The sequence below is a fragment of the Pleurodeles waltl genome, chromosome 11 (genome assembly GCF_031143425.1).
Source record: "Pleurodeles waltl isolate 20211129_DDA chromosome 11, aPleWal1.hap1.20221129, whole genome shotgun sequence".
NCBI lineage: Eukaryota > Metazoa > Chordata > Amphibia > Caudata > Salamandridae > Pleurodeles > Pleurodeles waltl.
The window spans coordinates 177,240,697-177,264,244 of record NC_090450.1 but is presented as its reverse complement, the minus strand read 5'-3'; the positions used below and the strand labels follow the sequence as shown (position 1 = coordinate 177,264,244).

The 23,548-nt window shown below is 49.0% G+C and overlaps 1 protein-coding gene across 7 annotated transcripts in view; it reads right to left on the bottom strand.

The window, feature by feature from the left end:
* LOC138265564 (von Willebrand factor A domain-containing protein 5A-like) overlaps positions 1-23,548 on the bottom strand; it is a 613,576-nt gene that overhangs the window by 466,922 nt on the left and 123,106 nt on the right. For all 7 annotated transcript variants that reach the window (XR_011199384.1, XM_069213382.1, XM_069213384.1 and 4 more), the window contains exon 4: positions 6,056-6,278. Coding sequence is in view for 6 of the 7 variants with exons in the window: in XM_069213382.1 (XP_069069483.1) it covers positions 6,056-6,278 (223 nt within the window). In the remaining variant the exon portion in view is untranslated. The remainder of the gene's footprint in view (positions 1-6,055; positions 6,279-23,548) is intronic.

Sequence of the window (23,548 nt, the reverse complement as noted above, 5' to 3'; positions counted from 1 at the left end):
CTGATATGACCTCATTAAGCTCAAACTCCGAGCCAGCAGGAGATACAGGCAAAGGACCGGAGGGCAGGAGGGAGCCTAGTGGCGGTCGAGGCGAGATAGCAGCAACTTTTCCAAGAGGGCAAGTGTCCCCAGAATCAGAGTCAAAGTAAAGATTTGTAAAGCGTGTAACCAGGCTTCAGGGGGAATCACTGTGTCAATGCCAGATTCCTTAAGACTCTACCGTCCTTTAATTCACTGGCCTGCAATAGGAAGGTATAGGCTGTCTCCCTAATAATTTTCTTTCTGGCTTTTTTCGAGCACTTCAGTAGAGGACCCTAAAGCTTTGCTGATCCCTGAAAATTCGTTTAAGGGTCGCCAATAACTGATTATGGGTCTTAGTACAGTTAACATCAAACCATTTGTCAGGCTTCCTATTGCCAGCTTTAATTGGGACCAAGAGCAAATCACGTGCTTTATTACAAATTCCGTAAAAACCATCAAGCAGCCCTTATCCACCCCCGTATGCAGTTATCATCTAGGCAAACCAAGAAATCAGGGAGCGAGGAACCCACCAAAGTCAATAGAAAAAAAAATATTATCCAACTTGGACCAGCTCTTAACACCGCTTTGTTCTTAGAGAACGATAATAAAAGGGGTGAATCAGCAAGAGTACAATCCAATGCCCATGCCCTCAGAGTCTGAGAGAAAACTAAGAAATCAGTGTAACTGGAGGTGTCCCTCCCTACAAAACTAGGGGAAGTAACTGGGTCCGATGTCAAGGCATCGAAAGCAAAAACTAAATTATATTTCATCAAGTCTACATTGAATTTGTCCTCCAGTGAACAGGGGGTTGTGAGCAAAATGAGCTTCTGGGTCCCTCACACCAACCACCAAACCACAGGCTTTGATAGAGGAAAGCTGACAAGGTCTGACATTAAAATCCCCCAGGAGAACCACCACATAGCTCTCAACGTTCTTAAGCACTGACCTGGCCAATTCTACCTCAGTTGAATCAAAAACATTATTATAGATGTTAATAACATTTGCGTCGTTAGACACTGCAGGAGAATAAGCTGATAATGCACAGAGCCAAGACTTGACCATAAGGCCTGGCCAGGGAATGCAAGAGAGATAAAGGTAATCTTCCTGAGCCCTGTCCATAGAACCTGAGATAGCTGGTGAAAAATAAGTGGCATACTCATCCATAAATACAGAGGGCCTGATTACAACTTTGGAGGAGGTGTTAATCCGTCCCAAATGTGACGGATATACCACCAGCCGTATTACGAGTTCCATAGGATATAATGGACTCGTAATACGGCTGGTGGTATATCCGTCACTTTACCGTCACTTTTGGGACGGATTAACACCTCCTCCAAAGTTGTAATCAGGTCCAGAGTCTGTTACCCATGTCTCCTGCAGACAAATGACTGTGTAACATTCAATAAACTTATACCAATTCTGGCTGCCCCATTTGGCTCGCAAAGCCAGCCACATTCCATGAGGCTACATATATTGGCTTAGCTGACTGCTTCCAGGGTCCATTTTGCAGATGGAGCTATTGCTAATGGCAGGGGGATTCATGGGCCAATAGTGGGGGTGACGGCAGGAAGCCAGTCCAGCTAATCCAATGGTGCAAACCTATTTGTGGTGGGGACAGAACAACAGGGCGGCATAGGGAGAGTCATCAGGCCTGCCAGTGGCTTATAGAAGAAACCTAGCGCGAGTGCCTCCATGGCCGACGTGGGTGGCCCAGCAAAGTTAAGTTTAGTCAAAATGTCTTTAGCTGCCCTTGTCTTTAAAGTTAATGACGATGCAGTCATTGTTATCCAGCTTTGAGGTAATTCCCACCCAAGAGACTCTGCAGACAAGATTGATTGGCTTTGAGATAACTCAGACCCACCCAGTCTACCATCGGCCCAGAGTACCACTTTCTTCATCAGTTGATCATGGTCTTCACATGAATCATGCCTCAGCAGTGGAATATTTTTCAGAATTATAACAAAAGGGGATGCCTGGATGAGGGGGGGAAATAGAAAATGGCAGGGAAGCCTGGGAGGAGGTGGCATTGGAAGGTGCCCTGGTCTGTTGTTTCTTGGGCTGCAAGGCCCTCTGCGTTGTGGGGGTACCGTACCTCGTCCCCCTACAAAAGTATCATGCAAGCCTAGCCCATTCCCAATAACATTTACGCTACCCTCGCTGCAACAGGTAGCTCCTCCCCCACCAAAGGGACGTTCACTGGGTCCTCTAGAGCAAGGGACTGGACAGATGAAGCTGTCACTGTTACACCGCCCACAAGCTGGATGGAGATAGCTTTGTGGGGTGCTTCCAAGAAAGCACCCTTCAGCTTTGTCAATGCTTCCTCAACCTTTTCTAGGTGGGCCAGAATGTCCCTAGTGCACATGTAAATGAGGTCACCAACCTCTTGCATATTTCCCAAGCTAAATTGGTTGTGGGGATTCCGATGTTGCTTGATAGGTGACTACTAGGGTCGAGAGTGGGAACAGGAACTAGGCTAGATGAAACACTCTTCTATGGCTTTAGCTCCCTTGTCAGCTCTCTTCCTCTCCCCCACTAGTCTTTTTGCCTTGCCCGTGTCACCTATACTTGCAGAAGTTTCAGCCCTCTTGGAGTAATCCACAAGCTCAGGAGCCACGATGGAACAAGAGTTAATAGAATTAGAAGGGATATCTGGAGCAATAGAGCTCTCCACCTGCTGAGATGAGTTGGTACACGTGGCAGCTATGTTGTACTCAGGGGGGCCCGTGGCACCTCAAGATCCATTTTAAATGAGGATGACAGAGATAAGTGTTGTTGTGCAAGTTTGATTTCCCTGCTAATTACCTCACAGCCTGCTGGAGGAAGCTGTCCAAGGTGGTACCCGGGATTGGATTCAAATGAACAGCTCTGCGTTTCCCCATAGCAAGAGGTCAGAAAATAGCACAAAGACCTCCCAAAAGTGGTTAAAGCACAATGGCTGACAGTGAATAACCAAGAAAAAAAAAGACAGTACCTCTTTAGAAGCCAATAAAAGGAGGATGGCACAGCGCGGCCTCCTCTGGGCGATGATGGCCGACGATGCGCTGGGTCTTGGCAAATCTCACACCCAGGTGCGGCCTGCGAAGAGGCTGCTGGCAGCGCTTATAGCATATCAAATATTCCAGTTGAAAGATGGCTTATTTTTGCATTGTCTACACTATGATTATCTATGTCTGTTCATTGGACTCATGATAATGTATTCAGGTCTTTCCCTCTGCTGTCCATCTTGGGGATGTACGGGACAGACATTCACGTTTTTTTTTATACTTTCCTTTAACTGATATTTCTATTTTAGTTATTTTTTCTGCGAATTCTGAAATATCCTAAATATGATACAAACAACTCTAATTCTGTATAATTCAGAAAGAGCTCCCATTTGCACACTGAGGTGCTCATTCCGAATTAGGTGGTACGATCAGCCAAATTCCGACTGCGGCCAAAACGCCACGGTAATACCGCCGACACTGCCATGCTGGGGGCGGACTCCAGCCTGGCAGTCCCGGCAGTTGTAATCCGCCAGGGCAGCGCTGCAAGCAGTGCTGCCCACCGGCTTACGAGATCCATCCCGCCAGCCTTTCCATGGCGGTTCACACCGCTGTGGAAAAGCTGCTGGAATGGGTGTGGCGGGGGCCCCCAGGCACAGCCCCGTTGCGCATTTCACTGTCCAAATTACGGGCAGTGAAATGCCCAACGGGTGCAGCTGCACCCACTGCACTGCCCCATTGGCGCCAGCTCGATTACGAACCGGAATCAATGTTAAGGCCCTCTTCACCACAGGGCCGGTGGGCAGAAACACACTGTTTACGCCCACCGGCCCTGCAGGGAAGTTGTAATAGGGCCGGCTGTGTCCTAACGGCACCAGCGGTCAGGTGGCAGGTTGAGTTTGGCGGCGTATCGGAATGAGCACCTGAGTCTGATTTGCAAAATTAGAGATTTATATGTGTGAGCAACTCTGGGCAATTTGTATGCCAATGCATGTGTAAAGTTCACAACTCTTCCTGAATGTTTTCTTCCAAATCATGCATAAATTACTCATATTGACTTATTTATCCCTTTGTGAATTATTCACATATAATGCCTGTTTCCGCTTATTTTTCCTAATCCTACACGCGTGAAATGGAAATTATGATTTTTTTTCAATATTTTACTGTTCTTAATTTCTCACTTTAAATACTTTTACTGTCCATTTCAACCCTTCCTAAACGCAAACCTTGGGAGCTGATAAGATTGGTGCACCTTCCCAAATTTAAGACACAAGTTTTCCTTGAACCATTTTGCTGTACATTGGACGCACAGATAGTGAGATAAGCATAACTCAGAATAACCTAAAACAGTGGTTCCCAACCTTTTGGCTCCTGAGGACCCCCACTAAATCACTACTGGAAGCCGGGGACCCCCAAGCAATGTGTACGATTTCAATTTCAAACACTAAAACAGTAATTCGCAAAAAATACACAAACAAGTACACACCAAACAAATTCTCGAATTACTAAAGATATAATTATTTTATATTAAAAAAATATGTGAAAATCTAAAACTTTTCATAGGAAGGTTGGCGCTGCATCTCGGCGACCAATTTTCAATGTTTAGTTTTATTTAGGAAAGCTGAATCCTCAGGTCAGATTCGACATTTCCCAAGTGATTTCTGTTTTTATTTTTTAGATACATAATATCTGAGACAGCTTTTTCACGCAAATATGTGTGGGCGAAGGACGTCTCCATAGGCACTCTGTCACTTGTAATTCATTTGTTCTATAGCACCTTTCAAACCAGTGTAGGGTGATGGGGCACTTTACAGGGGACTACAAGGTGTAGGATTCACATGTCTTCCAATATGGTAGGCATTTTCTAAGAGTGCTTGGACTGGGGAAGCACAAACTCAGGATTCAGAATATAACACACTGATTAACATTGACGTGCACCGTAAGGATAATGATAGACCGGGAAGAAACATATCTTTTTTAACTTGTGCCATGCAGTTTGCATGCAGCTCTTTGATGGCAGTTCATAGCTCACTGTGCTAGATTACAATTTAAACTTATGAACTGCACAGTAACAAAAGAATCTCTGTGACAAAAGCAGTAACCAATTGTGCAACTGTGCTATGCACATAAAATACTGTATTCTGCATGATACACGCTCTTCGCAACAGACATATTAACCATCTGCGCTACCTCAGAAGAGTAAAAACTGACACCAGCCAAAAGTCCCATCTCTTTCCAGCAGGTACATTAATCAACAGAGTTATCTTGATGCTTTTATTTTTGCCCCAAAGCATCTGGATGTACAAGGAACTTTGCAGTGCTTTTAAAACTGCTGCACAAAGGAAGTAATAAATCTAAAAATACGCATGTGTTTCTGTGGCGAGGCCCCAGCTGGAAAAGTGCCTTCGTGCCAGCCCACGCCTGCGAATATGTCACGAACCCCTGGAGGGGCCACGGACCACAGGTTGGGAACCCCGGGCCTAAAAGCTACAAATGTGTGGGTGGTAAACTCATTTGGATAGTCTTTCCTTGACCTGTCCCAACACCCAAGGAGAAACTGGGTCTAAAGTCTGTATAAAGATTATTTTTTAGGTCGAGCGCGCAAGCGCTCTGACCTGTTGTAATCTATCTGTGGGCTTTTAACCATACCCACCGCACGCCCATCACTAGTTTATGGGCTTACCTTTCAAAAATCCTTTGTTATCATTGGTATATGCTTTACATTTGTCCCTCCTTGGGGTAATTTTGTTATCGCCTTGGCCATCAACCCTGTTATATGGATAATTGCCTGTTTGCCGATACGTTTGACTGCGTGCAAACTTCTTTTTTTCTTTAGTGTCTCTCCTTCGCACTCATGCTCATTGCGGCCGGAGTGCTTTGAATCTGCTTGCTTATTTCAATTGTTTAACTTTTCATTTTCAATTTATGTGGCAAGTAAAGTCCAGTCAGGAATTTACAACGCTATTAGCTCTAACTCGAGCAAATGTGAGACCCATTGCATTATAAATGCTTGTTTATTCTACTGACTCTCTTTTTTTCCATCTGATTCTCACCTTGAGGGGTATAACGTGGATTCAAGACAGTGGGTAAAACAAACCGGACAGCACCATCAGGTTCCAGTGGCAGCTCCCTCACGAAGGACAGTGTGACCTCCGCTTCCTGATCTGGGGGTAGGTTACCAACACTGCATAAGAAGATATCACCAGAGCTGCTATCCTCTTCCAGAAGAAAGGCCTCTTGCCCTTGGCTGATGGCATCTCCATATGTCTCCTGGGCCTGAAAAGGTCAAAAGACATACAAAGGTCAGTCCTATAGTACAGTGTAAGTCAACTCAACCCAGATGCATTAAGTGGAACATGCCTGACAGGAATTATAAGCCCAGGTTTGATGGTGGATACAACAGGCTAGTTAATGACAACTTTACAATTTTGAGAAAAGGGTTACAACTACTGCCATTATGGAAATCATCTAGTGTGAGCCACAAAAGTTGCAAAACGAATTTAGAACTTCTATGTCTTGGAGGAAGGTAGTAATGAGGAGCAAAGGGACAGATGTATAGTGTGGGGACATTTATTTAACTAAATGTGTATATATATATATATATATATATATATATATATATTTCTCTCTCTCTCTATATATATATATTTTTTTAATATATATTTTACCTACTGGCGGAGGACCATTTTTATCCATAGACTGTGCTTTTTTTGTTTTGCCAATAAGTTTGGTGCTGTTAAATAAATTTTCAAACATTTTTCAAAACTTACACTTCAATCGGTTCAGCTACTGTGCTGAAAGTTTTGGGGTGATCCGTCAAGCGGGGCCATTGTGGGCTTTGAAAAAGAGGGGGGCCCTTCCTAGGGCTTGTATTAGCTCCAGGGACCACACCTCCCCAGACATTCACAGATAAATATGCGGGGTGAGGGGGCACAGTCCCCCCACTCTCTGGGGACCACCACCTCCCCGGGGCAAAAACAATAATTTGATATGGCAGAGGCCTGTATGACCTCGTCAGAGCCCTGGGGGACCACCACCTCCCCAGGGCTAAATGTGATATGAAAGCGGGGGGAGCCGGGCAGCCCCGGGGACCACAACCTCCCCGAGTAATGAAGGGGAGTGCTACGCAGCCACACCCCTGCCCCAGGGACTGCCACCTCCCAGGGGCTGAAAAAAATATAATTAAGGAGGTCTGTCGCGGCCCCCGCCTCCCAGGCTGTTTAACTTTGGACGGTGGCTGCGCGGCTCCCCTCATGGAGCCAATAGTGGCCCTGGGGACCACCATCACCCAGGGCTGGCTCCTTCTAATTCCGGAGTGCCCACCCCTGGGACATAGCGGGTTTGCTCAGACTTGGCAGGAGCTGTCAACGTTTCTGCCAAGTCAGAGCCAACACTTTGCTTGCAGTGGACGAGAGCTGTCGAAGTTCTCTCACCCGCTGGAAGCAGAGGTTTCCTCTGTTTCCCTGCCTGTAAAGATAAGGGCTGGGAAATAGAGGAAGCAATTGCTTTTGCAGACAGGGCGCTGCATATTTAGCAGCTCCCTGTGTGCATAAAAAATGCCGGCTCCTGCAGGTGGCGGGAAGCTGGCTGGGACCAAGGGGCGTTAAGGCTCCCCCTGAGTTTCCATTGCACGCTGGGTACCCTGTTGGGCACCCAGGACAGATGGCCTGCCCCGGGGGATGGGGTCCCCTGTGCCAAAATAGGCTGAGTGAGGGGGGCCGCGAGGAATATGAGAACATCTCCACAAAACAGAGAAGCACTTACTTCCTATAGATAAGAGGAAGCACTCTGGTTTGGTGGAGATTTAATTCTTTGTAGTCTGGTTGGCCTCTCTATAGGAGAATTCATGTAATCACAGAATTCTGGAGAAAGATGCACGAGGAACAATCACATTGCCGAAGGCACAAATGTTTATTGGTGAAATTTCCTTGTGCTCCATTACGCAGCTGTAGAGTAGAATACATAATAGACACTTACCCAAGAAGGCAGAGAGAACTCCACTTGGGTAGATATTTCATGCAAAGCTGTGGACTCTTGTTGGATAAAAGGGCAGGTGAGGTTCCTTTGTGGCAGAGTCACTCACACAGCTACTGACACACCCACAGACACTCACACCCCAACTCACAGATGCACTCACTCACTCAGACACTCCTGCACCCACTCACAGACTCACCTACCCACTCACAGACCCAATCAGACACTCATGCACCCACTCACAGATCTACTTACACACTCACACATCCACTCACAGACCCACTCAGAGACTCACACGCCCACTAACAGACCCACTCAAAGATTCATGTGCCCACTCACAGACCCAGAGACTCACGCACCCACACACAGACCCACTCAGATACCCACTCACAGAGCCACTCAGACTCTCACATATACACTCACAGACCCAGACACTCACACACCCATTCACAGAGACACTCTCACACCCACTGTGACACCCAGAGACACCCTCTTACATCTACTCTCACACTCAGGCAAACACTCTCACACCCACTCTCACATCTACTTAGACCCCCTCTCAATTACACTCCCACAGCCAGACACTCTCACACCCCTACTCACACTCAGAGAAACCTTCTCACAACTATTCTCACACCCAGAGAGACAGGCCCAGCTGCATACTCCCACAGCATATGGTGAAAGGCTGTGTGCAGCATGGGGATGGGTGGTTAGGGGGGGTTGGCCGCAGGGACTGACCACAAGCCGTGAGCAGCACAGGGTTGGGTGGTTATAAGGAGATGGCCACATGCCAGGCCCTGTGGCCAACCCCCATCAGGCACGGCTTTCAGCAGTGCATGGCAGTTTTTGGATTGATGCATAGAAATAAAAATTACTTTACTTTAAAAAAACATAGAAATTCACTGAAAAAAACAAAGGCTACAGGGACGCTCTAGTTAGGCTCTAAATTTACTCACACAAAACTAGAGAAATTCAGCAGTTATAGTTAGAGCTATTTCAAGTAACTAAAACACACGGCCTAAGTTAACTATAACTAGTGTCCTCGCCATGCACTGGTAATGTTGGCATTCTAACTACTGTAAATGAATTGGGTTCTTTGCAAATATCCCCTAAAGAGAAGCAAGTAAATAGTGTGGCGAATGATGGTCAAATCAGTGATAGCGGGGAGCAGCAGAGCCAGGGTGGAGACTTGCCCATGACCAGTAATGCTTCCAGATTAACAGATAATTTCACTAGGCCATCTTCTAATGTAAAGCAGAGGAACACAGGCACTAAGGTAGTATTTAGTCACCATAGTCTCTGGGTGTCAGAGATAAATGGATGTCTCCCAATTAACATAGAAGTTAGGTCAGAGTTTTTTTAATGCAATTACCCCCTGAATGCACACCATAAATGATGATAATAAATAATGTCCCAGGTGCAGTTGAGGACTTTTTTAGCCTAAAACAAGACCATGAACTGGATAACTTCTTGTGTGGAGGGGGTCTATTAACCTCCAGACTGAGATAAAAATGGTCAGGAGGACACCCTGGACAGGGCTGAAGGAGGTAATGGGAGATTGTGTAATTATATGTTTTAAATCCCCAAAACTTGTGGAATTTCTTCTTAATGCCTTGAGTTGGAACTTATCTCATCACCCAATTGAAAACATCCACGCAGTCCCATTCGGTTACTTTTATAAGCCGAAGTCCCGGCCTTAGATGGACTGTTCTTCTTTGACTAACTCTTTGCTAATTGCGAGAACTTTACCCCCTATAGTTTCTACCCATAACCTATTTGAACCCTTAGCTACTCTTGATGAGCTGGATTGATGTCAACATAATAAATCATCTACCATGTAGGTAAAGGATGGAGAAGTGTCATTTTAACAGGATGTGAGTGTGTTTGGGATGGAAGATCTTCAGTTAAACAAAATTAATTCCTCCCCCAATAATTTGCATTATGAGAGTGTGGTAACTTAAGTTTAGGGTGCAACTTGATTAATGGTCGAAGCAATTCCATTGAATTGTCCCTGCCCCTACCTTCAAAAAAGCTAATCATTCTTTCTTGGAATTTGGCAGGCATCAAGTCTAAACTAGATTGTGAGTGGTGGGGGAATTTCATAGATGGGTTTGACATCTGTGTTTTTCAAGAGACATGGGTGACTGACCTAGTTCATAGGGTTGGTTATATTAATTTTAGAGTTGCAGCAACTCTGTATCCAAGGGGATGGCCTGCAGGTGGCCTTATTATATGGGTCAATGTCAACCTATGTGTGACGTGAAAAGACTAGGGTGGTCATTACAACCCTGGCGGACGGCGTTAAAGCGGCGGTAAGACCGCCAACAGGCCGGTAGTAAAAATTTTGCAATTACGACCGTGGCGGAAACCGCCAACAAAGACAGCCACTTTAACACTCCGACCGCCACAGCGGTACAAACAAACAGCTCGGCGGTCACCGCCAACAGACAGGCGGAGGACAATGTACCGCCCACACTATTATGACAGGCCAATTCGCCACCTTTTCTGGGGTGGATTCACCGCGGATAAAAACACGGCGGAAACAGGCATTTCAAAGGAAAAACGCTCAGCTCTACACACTCCACGAGGAACAACGACACCATGGAGCCGGAACTCCATATTCTTCCTGCGCTAGTCTTCCTGCTCCTGTACCAGGAGCACCAACGCCGGCGGCGAAGACCACGGTGAGTACTGCACCTACCACATAGGGGAGGGGGGAGGCAAAAAACAGGGCAAAACCCCAACCCCCACCCCCACCCTCACCCACTACAACACACAGACCAATGCATATCCAAACATTACAGTAACACACCCAACCCCCCCAGAAGAATGCAAAGACAAAAGGAAATGAGTGTAACCATTGTAATATATCAAAATTCAGTAAGCAAATATATACATATATACACTATTAACAAAATATACACCACGATTAGTAGTCCAGGTATTGCACCATATATAGTCCGTGGACCACTGGGCCCAAAATGCATGAGCGAGGCCCACACAAGATACCAGACATGACAGAGAGAACACTGCTGGGGCATCAGATAGAAATACAACAGGCACCTCAGGGGAAAGGGAAAGGGGGGCACCTCAACCGGATGAGTGCACGATGCCAGATCCACGAGGGGGCTCCATGCCCATTGATGTATCCTGGGGAGTGCAAAGCCACAGTCTCTCAAGTCTCTCCAGTGGGTGGTTTGCCCACTGTACCATCCTGGGGAGTGCAAAGCCACAGTCTCTCAAGTCTATACAGTGGGTGGTTTGCCCACTGTACCATCCTGGGGAGTGCAAAGCCACAGTCTCTCAAGTCTCTCCAGTCGGTGGGTTGCCCACTGTACCATCCTGGGGAGTGCAAAGCCACAGTCTCTCAAGTCTCTCCAGTGGGTGGTTTGCCCACTGTACCATCCTGGGAAGTGCAAAGCCACAGTCTCTCAAGTCTCTCCAGTGGGTGGTTTGCCCACTGTACCATCCTGGGGAGTGCAAAGCCACAGTCTTTCAAGTCGATAACAGTCTCCACTGGTTCTGGAGGGGGACTGGTGCCCAGAGTGCTTCATCCTGTGCAGGACAGATGAGTGGATGCATGTCTCCACTGGTTCTGGAGGGGAACTGGTGCCCAGAGTGCATCATCCTGTGCAGGACAGACAGAGTGGATGCATGTCTCCACTGGTTCTGGAGGGGGACTGGTGCCCAGAGTGCTTCATACTGTGCAGGACAGACGGAGTGGATGCATGTCTCCACTGGTTCTGGAGGGAAACTGGTGCCCAGAGTGCATCACTCACCCCGTGACGGTCCCAGTTGCATCACTGCCCCTGCCGCTCATGGGCTAGCGGTGCTTGACTTGGCGGTCCTTGCCCTGTTCAGCGGTGCTTGCCCTGATCAGCGGTGCTTGACTTGGCGGTCCTTGCCCTGTTCAGCGGTGCTTGCCCTGTTCAGCAGTGCTTGACTTGGCGGTCCTTGCCCTGTTCAGCAGTGCTTGCCCTGTTCAGTGGTGCTTGGCTTGGCGGTCCTTGCCATGTTCAGCGGTGCTTGACTTGGCGGTCCTTCATTGCCCAGCTTGGCTGGGGCTGGCAGTCCTTCATTGGTCAGATGGGCTGTGGCTGGTGGGGCCCTCCTGGGCTGCTGGGCTGTGGCTGGCGGGGCCCTCCTGGCCAGCTGGGTTGTGGCTGGCGGGGTCCTCCTGGGCAGCTGGGCTGTGGCTGGCAGGGTCCTCCTGGGCAGCTGGGCTGTGGCTGGTGGGGCCCTCCTGGGAAGCTGGGCTGTGGTTGGCGGGGTCCTCCTGGACAGCGACGATGGGGCTGGTGGTGGCCTCCTGGACAGTGGGGATGATGGCGGTCTTCTCCGCCGTGCTGCTCCTCCCAGACTTTGCGGGTTTCTTCTGCCCCTTCCCCACCTTGGGAGGAGTCACAGCTGAGTCCACACTCCCCCCCCGGGACCCCTGTGAGCGGCTTGGGAGGCTGGAGCCGGGCACTGGCCAACTTCTGGTGCTTCACAGGGGGGGGACTGGCTGTGCTCTGGCTCCGTGATACACTGGCTGGCTTGTTGGCCGGTGCACTCCACATACCTGTGACAACAGGCACCACTGGTACCAGAGATTTTGTGGCTGAGGTGCTAGTACGGGACCTATGAGTTGGACGGGGGGTGGTGGGAAATAGGTTAAGGGTGGAGAGGAAAAGTTGTTTGGAGACACTGGGATGGGTAGCTGGAGGGGGTTTGGGAGTGGAGGAAGAGGTGGTGGTTGTAGGAGGTGTAACTTTTGTGGCTTTGGGTGCAGGTGCATGTGCTGGAGGCTGTTGTGAGGTGGATGACTTGGGTGGGTGTGTGCCTGCGTTTGTGTATCTTGGGAGGGGGCATCACAGACACACTGAGAGAGGACACAGGGGGCGTGTGAATGGTAGTGGGGGTGGTGACTACACGTGAGCGGGGTGTGGTGGTGGGTGTGCTGGTGCAGGACGTAGTGGCTGTAGTGGTAGTGCATGCAGGTGTGAGTGTAGACGAGACTGGGAGGGAGGAGGGAGACGAGGAGGAGGGGGACACAGTGGAGGCAGTGGATGTTGGTGTGTCTGTATGTGTGGTGCTTGCGTGAGTGCCTGTGGGATGTGTGGTACTTATGTTTGCCTGAGCTTCCCTTGTGTGGTGAGGTGTGTGCAGGCTGGTCTGATGGTGTGTTTGGGATAGGCAGAGGTACAGGGGATTGGGTCTGGGTGGAGGAAGTTGGAGGGGGGAGGCTAGACACAGGGACAATGGCTGCCATCAGTGCTGGGCCAGAGTTTGAAAGGTTCGATGAAGGGCAGCCTGACCAGAATGAATGCCCTCCAGGAATGCATTGGTTTGTTGCAACTCCCTTTCTACACCCTGGATAGCATTCAAAATGGTAGACTGCCCTACAGTGAGGAACCTGAGGAGTTCAATGCCCTCCTCACTGAGGGCAGCAGAGGTGACAGGGGCAGGGTCTGAGGTGCCAGGGGCGAAGGTGATGCCCACCCTCCTGGGTGAGCGGGCACGGGGCACACGCTGAGGGGCTGCTGGGAGGGCGGTGCTGGTAGGGGGGGTGGCGGCTGTACCTGTAGTAGTGGGGGGCACAGATGTTGCTGCCACCACAAGGGAGCTCCCATCGGAAGACGAGTCCGTGTCACTGGTTTCAGCTCCTGTCACCGCCGTGGTGCTCCCCTCGCCCTCCGTCCCACTGGTGTATTCAGAGTCCATAGTGTGGCCCTCCATGGCCATGTGGGACGCAGCTCCCTCGTGCTCCGGTGCCACTGCTCCTCTGCCTGATGATGCTAATGCACACAAGAACAGGGAGACCACAAAAAAGGTGGGGGAAACAGATGAAAGACAGGTTGAGTGCATGGCTTACCGCTACCGTTGGCGGACAAGACAGACACAGCAGCCCCCTGCACTACGTCGCGCTGTTGGGCTCTACAGCGCAATTCCTGGGAAATGGCCTACAAGGCTATGGACGACATCTGCACACATAGATGACACAGGTGCATGAATACCTGTACTTGGCACTCTACAGAGGTGGGGTGGGGGGCCACAGGGCCATGCCTTACGAAGGGGCCTAGCCTACGGAACTCGCCCTGGCCTAGGGAAATCCACAGGCCTCCTCCCCCACCCAGACCCCTCCACTGCACGCAAAGTCAGCAGAATGAGAGTGTACTCACCCCCTTGTGTCTGCTGTGATGCCCTCAAGCGCCCATCCAACTCCGGGTAGGCCATCGCCAGGATCCGGAACATCAGGGGGTCATGGTTCGACGGGCACCCCTCCCACGTTGGGAGGCCATCCCCAGCTGAGCCTCCGCCGTCTTCTTGCTCCATCGGCAAATGTCCTCCCATCTCTTCCCGCAGTGGGTGCTCCGTCTGTGGTGGACCCCCATGGTCCGGACGTCCTGGGCGATGGCACGCCAAATTTCCTTTTTCTGGTGGGCGCTGACCTACATGAAATGTACAGGGGAAGAAGAGAAGTCATTACCAACTGCGCCGTCAAAGTGAGTGGCCCCCATCCCTACCCTTGCCATGTGGCACATGCACCTACTGTCTTTCATGCACTCAGAACTCTGCCCCATTCCTTCTTACAACCAGCCCTCTCCACACAGGCATAGCCCATACAACATGCCCCTGTGTACTTACCTGTTGGTCTGGAGGACCGTAGAGTAGCGTGTACTGGGGGAGGACCCCGTTGACGAGCTTCTCCAACTCCTCCGATGTGAAGGCAGGGGCCCTTTCACCAGACGCACAAGCCATTGTCTCTTCCAGACCGAGGTCACAGCAGCACTTGCAGTGTAGGTCCTCTCCTGTCGAAGATCAGGTATCAAGTGATTCAACAGCTAAAAATGGCTGTCACGTCCACGGCGGTGCGTACCATCACCTCCGGCGTACATCGTCATTGGCTCCTGGGACCCATAGGATCCAATGTTAACCAATGCAGCATTGTGCCGCGGTCTTCGACCGCCTACTGCGACGGTGTACAACGCCAGCGCAGTTATCTCACATCCCATTGTCCCACTTTACAGGTCAGGCAGCCGCCATTTCAGGGTCCCACATGGCCTAATTACCAACTGCGTCACACATACCTAGGCCTAATCTCAACACACATACAGGCCAGATTTTGTGTATGCATCGTGTTCTGTGTAGACTGTGGGTACATACCTCTGACTTGTTTGACTCTCTGGTCGCTGTTGTTCTTCATAGGCACCGTCCGCTGGGACATGTGAGGAGATGGCAGAATCCTCCGGTGTACCGACCGCTGGTGGACCTGTCGACAATGGAGGAAAGAAATTTGATAATCACCTACAGGTTTGACCGTGCCACAATCCAGGAACTGTGTACCCAGTTGGAGCCAGACCTGATGTCAGCAATCCGCCATCCCACAGGAATCCCCCCTCAAGTGCAGGTGCTATCAGTGCTCCATTTCCTTGCAAGTGGGTCTTTTCAAACAACTGTGGCCATGGCATCAGGGATGTCCCAGCCTATGTTTTCCAACGTATTGTCCAGAGTGTTGTCTGCCCTGCTGAAACACATGCGGAGCTACATTGTTTTCCCTCAGGTGGAGGACTTGCCTACAGTGAAAGGTGACTTCTATGCCCTTGGACATATCCCCCACATCATAGGTGCCATTGATGGGACCCATGACCCATGTGAACAGGTGTACAGGAACCGGAAGAGTTATCATTCCATGAATGTACAGATGGTATGTTTGGCCGACCAGTACATCTCCCATGTGAATGCCATGTTCCCTGGCTCAGTGCATGACGCCTACATCCTGCGGAATAGCAGCATCCCTTATGTGATGGGTCAACTCCAGAGGCACCGTGTGTGGCTATTAGGTGACTCTGGTTACCCCAACCTATCATGGCTACTGACCCCAGTGAGGAATCCCAGGACCAGGGCAGAGGAACGCTACAATGAGGCCCATGGGCGTACTAGGAGGGTGATCGAGCGGGACTTCGGCCTCCTGAAGGCCAGGTTCCGGTGCCTCCATATGACAGGTGGATCCCTATTCTACTCACCAAAGAAGGTGTGCCAGATCATCGTGGCCTGCTGTATGCTTCGCAACTTGGCTTTGCGACGACAGGTGCCTTTTCTGCAGGAGGATGGTCCAGATGGTGGTGTTGTGGCAGCTGTGGAGCCTGTGGACAGTGATGAGGAGGAAGCAGAGGAAGAAGACATTGACAACAGGGACTCAGTCATCCAGCAATATTTCCAGTGACACACAGGTGAGAATATGAGAATACATTCCTGCCTACTACAAGTACTTTTACACTTCTACCTCTATCCTGTCTGTTGATTTCACCCAGTGTATGGTCACTGAGTTGTCACTTTCCCTTACGGTTTCACAGGGGTGGGTCCCAATGTGTGTCATCTGCTTAGATTCCTCAGGGACTAGAGCTGTGTGACATAGGTATGTTGACATTACTATTTACTGAAAATGTTGTCACTGTAATTGCAAATACACTATTTCAAAATCACAGACAGACTCCAGATCTTTTGGTGCTTTAGGTGTGTTTATTTACATACAAAATATTGGAGGGGGAAGTTAAATGGTGAGGGGTGATGGCAGAGGAGTGTCCATGGCAGAGTCCAGTCTATTTGTCTCATAGGTGCATTGCCCATATGGGCATAGGAAGTGGAGCTGGGGCAGTTTCAATATGGACAGGGTGACAAAGTGGGACAGTGGGTTGACAATCAGGGTGGTCTCATTTCTGGGCGGGGGTCTTGGCATCGTGCTCTGTCTTGTTCCTGGATCTCAGGGACTGTTTGCGGGGTGGTTCTCTGTCTGCAGGGGGTGGGGTGCTGGTGTGGTGGTCCTGTGGTGGTGCCTCCAGTCCACAAGCGCCAGCGGAGGTGGTGGGCAGTTCATCGTCCATGCTAGTGTCAGGGGCCCCTTGTAGTGCCACAGTATCCCTCCTGGTGTTGCGTAGTTCCTTCAGCACCCCTACGATGGTGCCCAGGGCGGAGCTGATGGTTCTGAGTTCCTCCCTGAACCTCAAATACTGTTCCTCCTTCATGCGCTGGGTCTCCTGAAACTTGGCCAGGACCGTTGCCATCGTCTCCTGGGAGTGGTGGTATGCTCCGATGATGGAGGAGAGGGCCTCGTGGAGAGTGGGTTCCCTTGGCCTGTCTGCCCCCTGTCGCACAGCAGCCCTCCCAGTTCCCCTGTGTTCCTGGGCCTCCGTCCCCTGGACCGTGTGCCCACTACCACTGCCCCCAGGTCCCTGTTGTGGTTGGGGTGGTGGGTTATCCTGGGTTCCCTGTAGTGGTGGACACACAGCTGATTGATGTGTCCTGGGGACGGAGGTATGGGCCCGCTGGGTGGGTGCTGTGCTGGTGTTACCAGAGGGGGGAAGGTCTGTGGTGGCCTGTGCCTGTGTGAGGGGAACCGACTGTCCCGGGGCCCACGATGGTCCGGGCTGGTCATCTAGATCCAGTTGGACAGAGCTTCTGTCATCACTGTGGGCCTCTTCTGTGGGTGGGGTGGAGATGTCTGGACCCTCCTGTCTGGTGACGTTGGGTAGTGGTCCTGCAGGGGTGGAAAAGCATGATTATTGCATCTGTGTGTGTCATGGTGTGCAATGGGTGGGTGACTGTGTACCCCAGTGCTGGCATTCCTGTGTGGGGGCTTGTGTGATAAAGGTTTATGGGGGTGTATGGGTATGTGCAGTGGGCATGCTTTAGTGATGGGTGTCCATGCGTTGGTGTTGCATGCAGGGCTTGGTGTTGGGATGGGTGGTTTGTGATATTGGTACATTTGTGAGGAGTTGGACTGATAGGGGTGGGGGGCGAGGGTGGGGGTATGTGATAGCATGCAGGTAGGGTGGGGGATATGGTAGTTAATGGTTTGACTTACCGGAGTCTATTCCTCCATCGACTCCTGCGAGGCCCTCAGGATGCAGAATCGCCAAGACCTGCTCCTTCCATGTTGTTAGTTGTGGATGAGGAGCTGGGGGTCCGCCGCCAGTCCGCTGAACTGCCTGGTGGTGTCTTGAGACCACGGAATGCACCTTCCCCCATAGGTCGTTCCACCTCTTCCTGATGTCATCCCGATTTCTTGGGTGTTGTCCCACTGCGTTTACCCTGTCGAATATTTTTCGCCATAGCTCCATCTTCCTTGCAATTGAGGTGTGCTGCACCTGTGCTCCAAATAGCTGTGGCTCTACCCGGACGATTTCCTCCACCATGACCCTGAGCTCCTCCTCCGAGAACCTGGGGTGTCTTTGCCGTGCTATGGGGTGGTATAGGTGATGTGTGGGGCGGTGTGTGTGGTGATAAGTGTGGTGATATGTAGTGGTGTGTGGTGTTTTGTGCGTGGAAGTTGTGTGGGTGATGGTGTTGTGTGCCTGTGGCTGCTAGTTTGTGGATGGTGGTGTCTCTCTCTGGCCTTCTCTCTGTAATAGTGGTCGTAGGGGTTTGTGGGTGATGTGGGTGTGTGTTTTATATTGCAATGGGTGTGTGGGAGTGGTGTGTGTATGTGTATCAAGTGTGTGTATTTCGAATTGTCCAATGTGGCGGTGTTTTGTAGAAGTGTGTGTATTTTGAGCGCAGCGGTGTGTACAGCCAATGGAATACTGCAGTTGAAAGACCGCCGCGTGGATTCGTGTGTCGTGATAGTGTGGGCGTATTTCTGTTGGCGTGAGGGTGGAGGTTTTGTTTTCGGCAGTTTATCACTGACCTTTGGTGTGGCGGACTTGTGTGGGTGTCTGAATTTTGTCAGATTTCGAGATGTTGGTCATAATAGCTGTGGCGGAATTCCGCGGCGGTGTGTTGGCGGTCTTCTGCACGGCGGTAAGCGGCTTTTACCGCCAATGTTGTACTGACCCCCTAGATGTTAAATCTAGGGATGTACTGGCAATCATGGTATATGACCCAAGAATTTCAAAGTCAGCGTTGGTGGTTAATGTTTATAATAGATTTGTCTCACATCACCAGGAATTCTATACAATTGCTGTTTTGAACAACCTGTTGGATCAAACTAAGGGCCATGATCTTCTTTTGGTCGCTGGAGAATTCATTACCACCTATGAGCCCTCAGAGCATTTGACTATAGCCTCAGAGGAGGAGGACCAGGTGTGGGGTATCCCGGAGCTGGGAGCTGCTAATCTCGCTACACAATCTAAAGTTGCCTTTCAGGTCTCTTTGGTAACTCTTAAACATGGATTATGAGCCTGCAATGGGAGATCTAAACCGGATAAGCTGCTTAAGCATACATTTAAGGGGGTCAATTGTTGTACGCAAATTGACTACATCCTGCTGGAATTACCAACTTGGAGATACATGAGACATTATTGAGAAATTGGATAGTGATCATAATGCTTTGGCTGCAGAGCTGGATCTAGATTTCTTTTTTGCAGCCTATGACTGATACTTCTCTGACAGAAGTAATAGCTTTCCCCATTGTCACCACTAACAAGAGAAGGAGGGTTAAATGGCCCAAGATTGACAGCGGTGCAGAGGCCATGGGCAGTATTTGTGGAGAAGTGGCAAGGGCCCTTATTGAGTTAAGAGTTTGTTGGGGTGATAAACATCATGTTGTGACCACTTTCTGTAAAATGTTGGGAAACATCAAGCCCTCTTTTTTTCAAGTACTAAAGGGTAAGGGGAAAGGAAATTACTTGAATAAAAATAAAAACAAATGGCATCCTGTGAGGTAGCTAGAAGGGAAATGATGGAAGCTTTGAAAACGGGGTGTAGAGCATTGATGGTCCATAAAAGGATGTTGTACGCAGAAGCTCAAAGGATGGCCAGAGGTGAGTGGGAGGAAACTTGAGAGAGTTATTACAAGCAGCTATTAACAAGGAGGGGAAGATGTTTTGGCATCTTGTGGCAAAAGGCACTAGGAGGCAGGTTACTAAAGAAGGCTCCCATATACAACTGCAGGCAGGGGAAGGGCATTTCAGCTCCTTATATGCTGCTCCAGGTCACAGGAACAAGGGGATAACTGGCTCTTTAGGTCAGGGTGCTTCCTGGAATATGAGGGAGTCTGAACTGGTGCCCTTTAGTCTGGAGGATACTAATCGGGCCCTCCTAACTTTACAGAGGAATAAGGCTGCAGGTCTAGATAAAATTCTGGGTGACATGTTCCTCTCAGTAAGGGGGGTCTGGTGTGTGATTCTGAACACATTTTAATGCAATAATGGAAGGTGCACAAATTCCAGATACACAGCTAAAGGTGGAGGTGGTCCCAATATTCAAAGAGGGAGATAAATCTGATCCTGCCAATGATAGGCCTGGTAGCCTTAGAGACGTCTCTCAAAAACAGTTTTTTAGGCATGTCTTAGATAGGCTATTGCTTTGGATAGAGGAAAATAATACTCTTTCACCTCTTCGGGCAGGATTTAGTGCAAATACTGGAACTACAGACCAATTGTTTAGATGTATGCTCATACTCAGGAAATATGTGCTAATGATAAGAGAACATGTGTATGTGGTTTTCGTGGTCTTATGAACAGCCTTCGATTTGATTTCCAGGGGCAAACTGTGGGACACTTTGGATCGGTTTATGTATCCCAAATTATCTTTTACAGACCATCATAAGGTTACATCACAATAATTACGCGCAAATTAGATGGGGCCAGAATAAGGAACTTTCCAGCCATATTGATATGGAAAGAGGTGAAAGGCAAGGGTGTGTCCTGGCCCCAACTCTATTTACTTTGTATATTAATAGGTTCATAGAGTCTCTAGTTGGGTGTAGTGGACATCCAGCTAAGTTAGCTGGTAAACCAGTAGCTTCACTTTTCTTTGATGACAATACCCTACTGGTTTCAAGGACACCAGTGGGACTTCAGAACCTGCTGAACAGATTTTCTGTGGCTTGCAATGATTTGGGATTGGAAATGGCTATCAATAAAGTCAAATGTATGGGATTCAATCCCAATAAATCGTTTAATGGCAAAGTAAAGGTGGATGGAATGTACCTAGAGCAAGTTCAATAATTTGACTACCTAGGAGTAAGGCTTGCCAACTCAGTAGCATGGTCCCAACAGCTCACTAAAAGCCTGTTTTCTCTACCAAAAAATGAGTTTTGCTCTATTGAGGAAATTGAAAACATGCAAATTCAGGCCAGCAAGACCCACTGTGGAAATCTATTGAGCTAAAAGGGTTAGTGCTGCGCTCTATGGTGAAGAGTTATGGGGAACTCATAATTTGGGAGTGTTAGAAAGAACTGAAAACAGTTTTATGAGATCGGCTGTGAATTTACCCCAGAACACACCCCTTACCCACTTACGGTTAGATCTTGGTTTATGCAATATTCCGCATGTTGCTGCATTCAGACCCTTGGCGTGCTGGATTCAAGTCTGGACAAACATAATGCCATTCCCACTGCAAGAATCACTGTTTCAGATTTTGGAGTTTAATTAGAGTGATAGCATCCCTTGGCTGAGATATGTGAGATCTTGGTTAAATACATTGGGCATGGGTGATTTGTTGACTAATCCTTTAAGTATTAGGAAAAGTTCCATAACGCTTCTTAAGGAAAGATATTGGACTCACATATGCAACTCATGGTTAAATACAGCCAGTAATGGGGATTTGAATAATAGAGTTTTAGTTTTTAAAGACTCATTGTATTACAAGGATTTTATGATTTTGACTGAGCCAGCCCCCCAAAAGCCCTTCCCCCCCAGAAGCGAAATCCCTGTATCTTAAATTTATACCAAGTATAATGCCCCTCAACAGTTTTTGTAGTAAATGGAAAGTGACAAACATTTCTCCAGGGTGCCCACTTTGCCAAAACTGAAGAATCAGAAGAGCACTGACTATTCTTTTGTCCCCACTACAATGAGGCTAGACTGACCTTTTTGCTACCAATCTGTCGTATTTTTTAATCAAGCAGTTGAAGTTCACTATGAGGATCCTCAAAAGTGACACTAGAGAGTGATAGTTTATGCTTTGTCCAGATACCTGATGATTGCATGGAGAATCAGGTGAAGGCTATGTAGGTCTGGTTGCATTAATTTGTTAAGTAACTAAGTCACCTTATTTGGGCAGGGATATTGATTTTATATGCATAATTTGTAGATTAATTCAGTCTTGATAATATTTACTGTATTTACATTGATGACATACGTTTTTAGGTTAGCAAATTTCTGTTTATATCAGTGCATTCACATTGATGGTATGCACGATCTTATGTCACATATGCAGTACCATGTGCACCAAACATTGATGACAGCACAACATGGAGTATGGCACTCTTGTCACAGACTCCTATGTACCACCAAGCTATGCTGTGCAGCAACTGTCATTGCTGGGAATCTTGCTAAGCTATTGTCTGTATCACACAAAGAGGGTACCAAACAAACTTTCTTAACTGTACTCTGTGTCTCACTCCATCCACAGACAACCCTGCCATTGCCACCATGGAGAGGATACCAGACACTGCCATCCCTCGTCAGTTTGAAGGCCCCAGTGAGGACAACACGCCTGGATGTCTGGACGGGGACGACCTACCAGGCCCATTTGGGACATATGGTCAGTCGATGCTTCCCAGCCTCACCCTGCCCACATCATTCCCCCCACCCCATTTGCTCAGACATCACAGCCAAGGAAGTGCCCCCAGACCTCTGTTCCAAGGACTGTTCAAACTATTGTGCGCCCCCAGTACAGGGCCCTGTGTCTGTCCTTGACAACCCAGACAAGGATGGCCATGTTAACACTGGGAGTGGGTACATAGTGCCAGGGGCATAGGCACCTGGGAGCAGGGGGCATGGGAGGGATGCTGTGGGACAGAGGACGGGGCTGCCAAGGGACTCCACTGACCAGGAAACCATCTCCCAAGACCTGGAAGCATACCAGTCTTCCCAGGAAAGATTGGGCCAGATCATCACCATGTTGAGGGAAAATCAAAGGCTGCAGAGGGAATACCACTAGGAGGCCATGCAGCAGTGGCAGGCCCACAATGCCACCATGGCCTTCATAACAGGAGTGCTGAAGGACATCAACACCACCCTGCGTGATATAGCTACCCGCCATCAGGCCCCTTCCACTAGCAACGTTATATCTGCCCCCTCTACATAAGCGGCAGCTAGTGGAATGGGGGCCCTGCCAGGGGAACCCCAAGCCTCATACACCCCTCTCTCTGTAGCAGAAGAGCCCTCCTGCAAACGTGGTCCGGCTGCAGCAGATGCAAAGACCAAACCCACTGCCAGGAAGGGACTCCTGATTTGTCACCTTTTTGTGCCTCTGAGACACCCTGTTGACTGTTCTGAATCCTAACTCCATTTTCCCATGAGACAAGGATACAGGACCTGTGTGGCCAAATGTTGTAGCAGCTACTCTGATCAATCCATCCCCTGTGACTCCACTCATCACCTATTTATTATGTTGTACACTTTGATTTGGCTTCTCACAATACTGATATGCACAATAAATTATTTATGGACACAGCTGCTGTACACGTGTGTTTAATAGTACAGCAACATATGTCCTTTAACTCAAATGTGGTCTGGTAATGGTCCCCTGACTCCAACTGGCAATATAATGGCCATCAGACAGAGGCTCCCTCAGCAGGACACACATGACAACAGAAATGTCAATGGACAGATGTCACAGGATAATATAGAAATACAAAGTAA